Source organism: Dipodomys ordii, unplaced genomic scaffold (assembly GCF_000151885.1).
Source record: "Dipodomys ordii isolate 6190 unplaced genomic scaffold, Dord_2.0 Scaffold13, whole genome shotgun sequence".
NCBI lineage: Eukaryota > Metazoa > Chordata > Mammalia > Rodentia > Heteromyidae > Dipodomys > Dipodomys ordii.
In genome coordinates, this window is record NW_012267229.1 from 14,962,502 (window position 1) to 14,974,048 (window position 11,547).

The 11,547-nt window shown below is 41.9% G+C and overlaps 2 protein-coding genes across 2 annotated transcripts in view; one reads left to right on the plus strand and one right to left on the minus strand.

Annotated features, from left to right (window-relative positions):
- Window positions 1–4,955, minus strand: part of Eif2s2 (eukaryotic translation initiation factor 2, subunit 2 beta, 38kDa) — a 22,522-nt gene extending 17,567 nt beyond the window's left edge. Inside the window, exon 1 of the mRNA XM_013011017.1 lies at window positions 4,789–4,955. Within this exon, the coding sequence (XP_012866471.1) occupies window positions 4,789–4,803 (15 nt within the window). The 5' untranslated portion in view covers window positions 4,804–4,955. The remainder of the gene's footprint in view (window positions 1–4,788) is intronic.
- Window positions 4,956–5,623: 668 nt separating this feature from the next.
- Window positions 5,624–11,547, plus strand: part of Asip (agouti signaling protein) — a 171,913-nt gene continuing 165,989 nt past the window's right edge. The window contains exons 1-2 of the mRNA XM_013010688.1: window positions 5,624–5,654; window positions 7,590–7,705. The gene's annotated coding sequence lies outside the window, so the exon portion shown is untranslated. The remainder of the gene's footprint in view (window positions 5,655–7,589; window positions 7,706–11,547) is intronic.

Genomic DNA, 11,547 nt, shown 5'->3' on the forward strand with positions numbered 1-11,547 from the left:
TGTGGTGCTGAGGAATCGAACCCAGGGCCTCATGCATGCAAGGCAAGCACTCTACCACTGAGCCACCTTCCCAGCCCCTGTGAGACTCTTACCTCCAATTATCTTCACCAAAAAAGCTGAAATGGAGCTGTAGCTTAAGTGGTAGAGCAATAGTCTTGAGCAAAAAGTTCAAGGACAGCACTTAAACAAGAACAGCACTCAAGCCCGAGTTCAAACACCAGGATCAGCACACAAACACACACACACAAAGTCAGAAAGGGATTTCTAAAAACAAAGTAACACCTTTATACACTTTAGTAACAGTAAATTATATTAAAAAAATAAGAAGGTAAAATAACATGGACACTGGTGGCTCATACCTGTAATTCTAGCTATAGTATGGAGGCTGACAACTACAGATCAAAGTTCAAAGTAAGCATCTGTAGACTAAATCTATGAGACTATCACTGAAGACATAATATTTAAACGTACAGGGCAGACACTTGACACACAGAAAGAGTAAGCCTTTAAATAAAAAAAGAATCGGATTTAATCCCAAGTACTTTTTTTTCTGAGTTCCTTACCGATATTTGTTCATATTCTAGTGCTTACATTTAGCATTTTGCCTGATCTGCTGCTGCTATGGACTAGGTAGTAACCAAAAATCCAGGCCTGGAAGCCCAAGTGTCTGTATTCAAAAACTGAATGTTCCTCAAACTTGAGTTATCTCATGACTCCTCTGTACAATAGGATAAGCAGCAGAACCAAAATTAAACCAGGCTGAGAATGGTGGTGCATGCCTGCAATCCCAGATACTCAAGAGGCAGCAATCTGAAGGATTGCAACTCAAGGTCAGCCTGGAAAAACTATTAGTGAGACACTCAACCAATCAGCTGGTCATGTCACATGCCTGTGGCCCCAGCTACAAGGAAGAAGCACATGGTTCAGGTCTGTCTGAGCAAAAACTTGAGACCCTCTCAAAAAATAAGTAGAAATAAGAAAGCTTGGGGACTAAGCTCAAGTGATAGAATATTGCTTATTGCATGCATGAGGCCCTGGGTTCAATTCCTCAGCACCACATAAGCAAAAAGAAAAAGCCAGAAGTGGCACTGTGGCTCAAGTGGTAGAGCGCTAGCCTTGAGCTGAAGAGCTGAGGGACAGCACCCAGGCCCAGAGTTTAGGCCCCACGACCGGACCCCCCCAAAAAAGTAGAAGGCCCTAATTTCATGTTCCAGTACTGCCAAAGTAATTTCAGTTCCCCAGCATATCATGAAAAATTCTCAAGATTCTAATAATTTATTTAAATTCCTTTTTGTCTCAAATATATTAAGGAAACTATTGACTGAGACCAAACTATTGTCTGTAATAAGATAGGGTAGTACTGTCTTATCCAGTAGAGAAATACCTACAAGGCATTCAGGAATTTTTATACAACCTCATTTCAATTATTCTCTCCTACCAGAATCCAGTTGTGTAAATGGGCAATTTTAAATGAGTCCCTCTGAAGAACATTACCTGAATCTTCTAAGATAGAAGAGGCAGGAAGAAGTCTGTCTCCACAGCTGCCCTACTACTCAGCCTTAGTTCACTCAGGTCTACAGTCTTTAAGGGAAGTAACTACAGTTCATTCTTGAAATAGGGAGACTTTGGCAGAACAACAAACTGCACTCAAGGTGTTATAAATTTGGTTCTGGCAGGGCATACAATCCATTTATTACATTTTTTTCAAGCATCAGACTCCATGGAATATTAACTGCCTTTTCACTATTACTATTCAGCAAAAAAGACCATAGAAGGAATCCTAAAATCATCAGATGATAGAAAGCACAAGTGCTTTCTGAGCCATGAAAAACATTCTTATTTTAGATGTATAGGTATACAAATTATAACCTTTTAAAGGTTACTAATGAAGGAATCTTATGCCAAAATAGTTGACATCCCTTCCAAAAACTATCTCTGGATACTTATTTGTGTACATAATATACTCCTTGTCTCATTTTGTTTATGTAAAGTTGTTTCAAGGAAGCTCATGCCTGTAATTCTACTCAGGAAGCTGAGATATGAGAATCAAGGTTCAAAGCCACCCTGGACAGCAAAATGCTAGAAGTAGAGCTGTGGCTTAAATGATAAAAGAACTAACTTTGAGTGAAAAAGCAAAGGGACAGTACCCAGGGCAGGCAACTTAGTTCAAGCCCCATAACTGGCATTAAAGAAAAAGTTCTAAGTATACCAGGGATTTCAAGCAGAACTCCCAAAACACAAGTTCCTATCAGTCTTGACTAAAACCATGGCTTTTTATGACTTTCATGATGGGCATGAAGGTGGATGTATGCAATCCCAACATTGGTGAGGAGGCTGAGGCAGGTCTGTTGGAAGTTGAAGGCTTGCTGAGACAAGGAAGGTTTGAGGCCAACCTGGGCCACATGGAGACCCTCTATCAAATAATGCTATTATAATGTTATTATGTTATTATAATGTTATTATAAAATTGCCTAAGATATTTGGCAATTCATTCATTGAATTCATCTTAAAAAAAAAAAAAAGCTCCAGGGGCCTGTGGCTCACACCTGTAATCCTAGCTACTCTGGAGGCTGAGATCTGAGGGTCATAATTCAAGGCCAGCCCGGGCAGGAAAAGTCTGTGAGACTCTTACCTCCAATAAACCACTCAGAAAACCAGAAGTGGTACAGTGGCTCAAGTGGTAGAGATGAAGAGCTCAGGGACAGAGCCCAGGCCCAGAGTTCAAGCCCCATGACCAACTAAAAAAAAAAAACAACACAGCAACCCACACTATGTTTTAATACTGGCCTCTTTCATATTCTAATGTGGTTGCCAGACAGAATAACTTCCACTCTGCAAAGATCTTGACAGTTTGTAAATCATTTCACCTCCACATTTTCATTTGGTCTTCATGAATCTACAGTTAGAAGTTAGGGAATTTTCCTTAAAATGCTTAAGTTAACCACACTACATGAAACCAAAAACCATATCCTATTCTTACATTCCTCTACATGTAAGTACATTCCACCGGAACGGAAAAGCCAAAGCCCAGAGTTCTAGTCCCTTGCTGTGTGACCTACAAATTAACTTCCCCAGACCCCACTTTTATATCTACAAAATGATGTACTGGTGGATCCTCTCAGACGTGCTAAGCTGCACAATACTTTATTGGCTTCCAAAGTCTACTGCTGGAATGCTGGTGCTGCCTTTCTGCTTAGCAAAAAAATCCTTTCATCCTTTGGTAGTGTAGTCATTCACTGCATGTCTCTAAAATCCCAATTACCAAAAATGATTCCTTCAGTCCCCCAAATCACTATGGCCTTATTTCTACTTCCGGTGGACCAGTAGCTGCTTCTTCTCATGAGAGTTGTATTCCCTACATTTTATAACGCTATGAACATTTTACCATAGAAATTAATATAGGGAATACTACTTTTACTTGTATTACATTTAAGTAGCTACCTGCAAAAAGTTATGAAAAGTTTGGAGCACGAGCAGAAATAAGATGAAATACTACCTCACTGAATTTTCTAATACTATATATATAATAGCATAGAGCAATGTCTACCATGAACCTCCTACAAGAACCATCTGCCCCCCTCAGTCTTGACTTCTCTAGCCAAAGCTTCCTAGTCACCAAATGGGGGCAATATAACATAAGTCTGAAATTCTACTTGCTCAGCCACCTAGAATTTGGTTGTAGGCAAATAGACAACTCTGTGAGCCTCAGTTTTCCTACCTCTGAAATGGGGACAACAGGAACTACTTCAAAGTATTGTTGTGAGAATCAAATGAGAGCTTGGAGTACTCTCCAGGAAAAAAAGCTAAGAAGCAAGTTCCTTAATTTGCTTTTCAAAGTCCTCCATGAACTATTCAATATCTAACTATCAATCTGGAGAATACTCCATTTTCTGGGAACACATCTGCCTCTCTCGATCATTCCCTGTGATCATCCCAGTGGCTGGGAATTCTAAGCATCATTCAGGATCTTCCTAAAGGCTCTGTAGAGAGCTTCGAATTTTTCCTCTTCATCCCTATCCAAGGCCCTTACAGGCCAAATTAATTATAAATTCTTTCTGCGATTTTTTGAGGGGGGGGGAGGCTCTGACCCCCACAGTTAAGCAATTTCATTTTAACTGGGCCAAATCATAAATTTGCTGAGCGGGTGGAGAAGATAGCTAGCTTCGCATCCACACTTCCCGCTAACGCGTCGCTAGAAGCCGAGGACTCCCGTCTGGAAGCTTTCCGGGAAGAGAGGTCAAGCTGAAGGATCTTTTCCTCTGTTCCCACCTCCTTCACCCCTCAAAAGGCAGCTAACTCTCGAGAGGAGAACAAGGGCCGGATACCTGCCCAGAAAAGCCAGCCTACAAAGTTCTCTTAGCCCGGGCGCGCCAGGGGCCCGAGGGGGAGGCGCAGTCGAGGGAGCCTGGGCCTCCAGCGACGCGAGTTGCGGCGACAGGGCTCCGGCGGATACAAGAACGCAGGCGTCGCCCATCCCAAACTCGTTCAGTCAGGGGATTAACTGGAGACTCGACCCCAACAGGGAGGGAGACTCAAGTGGGCCCTCCACTCCCGAAACGCCACCCCAGGAGGAGGCTGGCCTCAGCGCTGTCGCCCACAGGAGAGCGTGGTACGTCCGGGCCTGCCCATTCGGAGCCCTCGCCGGCTCCGCCGCTGCCGGCCGTTTAGGCCCGGCTGCCCCACATGGCGGCCGCCGACCGCTAGGCCGCAGGCCCGGTTTCCCACACTGGGGTGGGTTAGGCTTCCTTCCCTCAGTCCTTAACCCTAGCTTTGGGCTCAGACTCTCACCTCGTCCCCGGACATGGTTGTGGTTTGAGAGGGTTCGGCACGGACGGGAAGTCAGACAGATCAGCTTTAGGCTCCGGCGGTGGCAGCGCGGCTCCGACCGATACCTCACTCAGCACCGCACTAGGCTCTTGCATCAGCGAAAGGAAACGACACCCCGCCCTCCTCCCTCCCGTTGGAAGTGCGCCTGCGCGGGGCTGGCTGGGGCGCAGGCGCGAGAAAGAGCCAACCTTGCGCGCTTCGTGTGGCGCGAGTTACCAGGAGACGGTACGGCGCTGTGCATGCTGGGACCTGTAGTTTTCCCGCGGAAGACGGGCGCTTGCGCAGCAGATGTCCGAAGGTTGTGAACGACGACCAGGCTCGAACGAACCCCAGCTCGGTTCTTTTCGCTGGCAGTTACCTCAGCGTCTCCGAGAGATTGGAATTGCTTGTGGAGCGCTGTTCCGGGCTGCTTGAAGAGTAAATTTTGGGGCATTTCCTGGGTTCGGCCAATATGTCTTATTATGAACATGTGGGGCTGGTTTCTCACACGTCTGTGGACGTGTTACAGTTTGGGGGGAATCCAAAGCTGGAACTGAAGGAACGCGGTGCCCTGAGGAGATTGTTACTTAGTGAGACGTGCGCGTGCTGGCTTTCTACTCGGTCACTCGAAAATCAGAAGACGTCCCCCGGGGTAGATTAAGGAAAGGCGTCCTCTGAATCTTCATGTCATGAATCTGTCAGGAAGTCCCAAAATACAGTCATCCTTGCTTCATACTGAGGATATGTTTAGACGTGTGTGTCTAATTTCCTCGTTGTTGAATCTCGTCCATAAGCCTTAGACGGCTGGAGTGTCCTTGGGCGATATAACCTTATGGGACCACTATATGGTCAGTCTGTGGTTGACAAAAATTTGATTGTACTTGTTTCTAGAGCCTTTTCTTGACTGGTCTGATGTCTCATGCAAGTCCCTTTGGGGCAAACAACTACCATTTACAGACATTTCACTATTGTCCGTGCCCTCAAGTCAGAGATCTCTGCAACTACCCCTGCTGTTGGATGGATTGGGTTTATTGTCTCCTTGCAAGGAGGGAGGTAGGCCACAGCGGTGTCAGTCGGACATCTCAAGTAAAGCAGGTTCAGGATAGAATTTATAGTTTGGGCTTCTTAGGTAATTTGCAGGGAGGGTTCAAAGAAGCAGGGTGTCTCTGGATGAGATGCTACCAGGAGGTGAGAGTAATTTTATAAATTGGGCATTTGAATAATTTCTTACGTAAAAAAGGAGAGGAACCAAGTGAAACTAAAGCCATGATTGATGAAACAGCAAGTAATCCCTTGTATCCGACAAAATAGGGGAATATTAATCCATTTTTGGTGGTTGGGGCAATAATTTTGATTGTATTTATACATAATTCAAGAATGGTTTTGATGTTGGGTGCCGGTAGCTCACGCCTGTAATCCTAGCTACTCAGGAGGCTGAGATCTGAAGATCAGGGTTCAAAGCCAGCCCGAGCAGGAAAAGCTGTGAAACTCTTATCTCCAATAAACCACCAGAAAACCGGAAGTGGTGCTGTGGCTCAAGTGGTAGAGTGCTAGCCTTGAGCTGAAGAGCTGAGGGACAGTGCTCAGGCCCAGAGTTCAAGCCCCATGACCGACAAAAAAAAAAAAGTTTTTTTTTGGTCCATTGTGGTCACAGAGTGGTCTTGTCAATCTAGTGTTCAGCAAACGGCTCCCTAACAGAGTTCACTTTTCATTATACTGTATATTAATGTATTTTTCTGTTTTAGGCCTCAAAACAACTATGTGAAATAACCCACAAATATTTAGTGCTACAAATTAGATATCCATTCTTAGGGTATTTTGTAGAGTATTCTTGGGTATCTTATGGTATCCTTATGGATTCCTTTGCTATGAGGTCCTTGACTCCAGAGGAGTTTACAATTTAATTAAATGTATACTTTAGAAGCCCCTTTTTTCAGATGAGGAAATTGCTTGTATTACATTCAATGATTAGTCCAAAGTCAGATGCAGCCAATAAAAGAGGGGAACCTGGGAATCTAAAGAGCCAGTCAGTGGCTGCTTCTTTACCACCTGGAGACTCAGAATTACTAAGAAACCTGAGTTGCTGCCACACCAAACCACAGTGCATACTGGGGTTCTCAATAGCAGTATTATTAATATTTTGGACAAGATAATTCTGCTGTTGGATAGTATTCTGTGCATTTTAGGATACTTAGCAGTATCCCCGAACTTCAACCATAAATGACAGTAAGCACCTACACCCTGTCAGGTTCATTGCCAGATGGCCCTGGGTGGGATAAATTACCATGATTGAAAAAGACTGGTATACACCACTGTTAGTCTTTGAGACAAAACAAACATTTGCCACCTAAAATTCCACAAATCACTTTGAATGGGGAAGAATGTGAAGAGAAAAGGAAACAGTAAAGACTAAGTGTTTGAAAAGCCTATTGAGCTCAGAAGACTGGGAATAAAGAAAATTGAAATAAGCAAAGGGATAAGAGAAGTAATAGAGAAAAGGAGCTCATAGGAAATTAACTTTATATTACTTAGTTCACATTAGAAAAAGTCACTTAATTTCCACTAGTAAAAACACACAGAAAGTTTTAGAAGTAGAGGTGTGGTTCAAATGATAGAGCACCAAGCCCTGAGGGGCAGAAAAGCCATGAGTTAAAGCTGGCACCAAATTAAATAATGTTTTTATAAGATGTTATGGTGTCTCCATTCTTGGTTTAAAATTTGTTAGTCTACTTAGCAAATAGTCTTTATCACTTTTTAAAGAAACCACCTTTTTTTTTTTCTAGGATGGTATCAAGTATAATAACCTCCTGAACTGACTACTTTAAAGAAATCTTCCTTCAGAAAGTTCATGTTTCCAAGATTCCTTGATGAACTGGCCAGAATCATAAAGCAATGTTAGGTAAGCTTTTACAGATTTTTTCAAGAGAAAGGTCCACTTTGCATCATCACAAATACTTGTATTTTCATAAGTTCTTATAATTGTGAGAAAAAAAGTCTTTTCTATCAAGGAATATTGCTTAAAAGTTCTGCTTTGGCCTGGTGGGTTGGCTCTTGTTAAAGAAAAGAGGAATCAATTTGGGATAAAAAAGGATTTGTAAAATGTAAAGTTTTGTTTTAAACTGTTTTTTTTTTCATCAGTCCTGGGGCTTGAACTCTAGACCTGGGCGCTGTCCCTCAGCTCTTCAGCTCACTTGTCTATATGGTGCTGAGGAATCGAACCCAGGACCTCATGCATGCAAGGAAAGCACTCTACCTCTAAGCCACTTCCCAGCCCCATTAAAGAGTTTTCTTTACCAGATGGAATTAAGACATACCCCAGCTTGTTCAAGAAATAGCAGAGGGTGTAGGTATATTTTGGGATTACTTGTGAACTGTTAATCTTATTTCAAAATCACTTTATGTAACTACATTTTACCCTATTCAAACTAGCCAATCCTGAAGTTGACCAATCTGAGCAGTGGGGCAGAGCATGCTGTGTTAAGAATGTATACCTGATCAGGTTGCCTGCTCTGTGTGCTTGCTTACCAGTTTTTGGCTGATGGTGTACTCTTCTGTACAGAAGTAAAATTTGCCTTGCTGAGACAATTCTTTTTCTTTTCTTTTTTCTTTCTTTTTTCCTTTCTTTTTTCTTTTCTTTTCTTTTTTTTTTTGCCAGTCCTGGGGCAAAACTCAAGACCAAGGCTATGTCCCTAAGCTTCTTTGTGCTCAAGGCTAGTGCTCTACCACTTGAGCCACAGCACCACTTCTGGCTTTTTCTGAGTAGTTTATTGGAGATAAGACTCTCACAGATGGGACTGGGATGGTGGCTCAGTAGTAGAGCGCTTGCCTTACATGCATGAGGCCCTGGGTTCAATTCCTCAGCACCACATAATCAGAAAAAATAAGCTGGAAGTGGTGCTGTGGCTCCAGTGGTAGAGCGCTAGCCTTAAGCTGAAGAGCTGAGGGACAGCGCCCAGGCCCAGAGTTCAGGCCCCATGACTGGCAAAACAAAAACAAAAAAAAAATAAACAAGACTCTCACAGACTTTTGTACGCTGGCTGGCTTTGAACCGCAGTCCTCAGATCTCAGCCTCCTGAGTAGCTAGTATTATAGGCATGAACCATGGGCAATGGGCTTGAGACAATTCCTTATGTTCATGTCTACCATTGTGACTCTAGTGGTTCTTGGATAACATTTATAGCATAATCTAGCAGTCTCTAAAAAGCATGTAAGATATTAATTTTTTATCATACTTGTGAGGGTAACGATTGTGATTTCAGAACAGTAGGCTCCATAAAAAATGAGAAATCTGGGAGCTTGTGGTTCAAGCCCACAAGCCTAGCTACCCAAGAAGCTGAGGTGTGAGGATTGTGGTTTGAAGCCACTGCAGCAGGAAAGTCCAGAAGATTCATCTCCAATTAACTACCTAAAAGTCAGAAATGGAGCTGTGGCTCAAGGATAGAGTGCTAGCCTTGAGTAAAAAACTCCAGGTGTAGTGCTTGAGATTATTTGTGGTTAGCTAACCCCCTTTTCTAATATCTTAGTTCTCTGTAACTCCAGTTCATTCTCCACCTACACCATAGAGTTTCCTGGAATAAAACCTAGTTGTGCTATTAATCTGTCTAAAAGTCAATTCTCTGTTACGTTCAGAATGATAGCTATCCATTCTCTCTCTCTCCAGCCTTCCCTGCTTATTGTTTTACTGCCTGTCTTTCTTATTATTCCTCATTTAATAATTCCTCACTTAATAATTCTAGCCACACTAAATCACTTAGTATTCAATGCACATGCTGTGCTATTTAATTTTGTCCATGCTATTCCCCCTGGATAGAATGTTTTTCCTTCTTTTTTCCATCTGATAAACTTCAGTCATTTTTTAAGATGTAGCCTAGATGATACCTTTTTGGAAAACTAAAACAAAAACCTTTGATTTCTTAGGCAGAAAAAACAACCCTATTCCTTCTCGTCATCCACCTATTACTCTATTATAGCCCTTTGAATTCCTTGAAGACAGGCTCTGTTTCTTATTCATCTTTCTTTGCTCCCCCAACATATTTATGAATGCAAAAACTCACATAAGATGACAGATACTTAGCACTAAAAACTAACTTGACAGCAGCCTTAAGATTCTTGACCTTAGTCTCCTTCTCAAGGGAAAATGAGAAACTTTCCAGCTGTATTCTGTTCGGATTAATTGAGTGTGAACATAGGAAAGAAATGTGTTTTACATATTCTTTAAATGATTCACAGTAAAAGAAGGTGATAACATTCTTCTTGACAGATTATTAGACTCTCAAGGAATGGTTCAGTCTACCTTGTACACACTCAGTATCTTCAATTGTCACCATCTTTCTCCCATGTCATTTCATTGAAGGACTCTGTAACCTCAGTACCTCATACAGTGCCTAATACTTATTTGGAAGTTGTCAAATGTTACTGAAAGACTGAACTAATAGGGGCTGGGAAGGTGGCTCAGTGGTAGAGCGCTTGCCTTGCATGCGTGAGGCCCTGGGTTGGATTCCTCAGCACCACATAAGCAAAAAGAAAAAAGCCAGAAGTGGTGCTATGGCCTTGAGCTGAAGAGCTGAGGGACAGTGCCCAGACCCAGAGTCAGAGTTCAGGCCCCACGACCGGACCCCAAAAAGAAAAAAAAAGAATGAACTAATAAGTAAAAATGTTAAAAAAAAAATCCCCCTCTTGGATCATTTAAACCTTTCCGTGTATTTTTAGGTGCCAATTTATCTTTACAGACTTTTCTGATCAACCCAGACTCTTACTATTTTACAATTTGCTGTTGTCATATAGTAATTACTGATATTACTGAGTAAGCATTTAGACTATGCTTTTTTGCATTATTATTATTGTTATTGTTATTATTATTATTATTATTTTGTGCTGGTCCTGGGGCTTGAACTCATGGCCAGAGCACTGTACCTGAGCTTTATGCTCAAGGCTAATGCTCTACCACTTGAGCCAGAGCTCTACTTCCTATATTTTTACTTTTAAATGCATTTGTCCTTTCTAGACAGATTATAAAAATCTTGGGAACAGAGAACATGTGTTAGTTAAAACAGTGCCTTCTAAAGTATCTTAAACCTAATAAGATCACTACTATAAATTGTTACCCAGGTTTGCATAGTATTTTGACACCTCAATAGATAACTTCAAATTCTTAATAAAATCACAGAGAGACACTATACTTATTAAAATGACAAGTGTAGGTGAGAATGTAAAGAAAGTGGAACACTTGTACACTGTTGGTAGGAATGTAATATAGCATGGCCACTATGGAAATCTATATGGTATTCTTCACAGGTTTAAAACAAGAATTAGCCCATTCTACTTTTTAGCATATGTTCAAGAGAATTATAAGTAGGTTTTTAAAGACATATCTGTATACCTCAGTTTATATCAACATTATTCACAATAGTCAAGAGGAAGAAGCTATCCACCACTAGACAAATAGATAAGCTAATGTGGTATATACATAGAGTATCATTCAACTTTGGAAAGGAAGGAAATTATGATATATATTACAACATGGATAAACCGTAAGGCCATTTTCCTATGTGAAATAAGCCAAACATAAAAATACAAATACTTGGGCTGGGGAGGTGGCTCAGTGGTAGAGCGCTTGCCTTACATGCCTGAGGCCTGGGTTTGAGTTCTCAGCACCACATAAGCAAAAAGAAAAAAAAAGCCGGAAGTGGCACTGTGGCTCAAGTGGTAGAGCGCTAGCCTTGAGCTGAAGAGCTGAGGGAC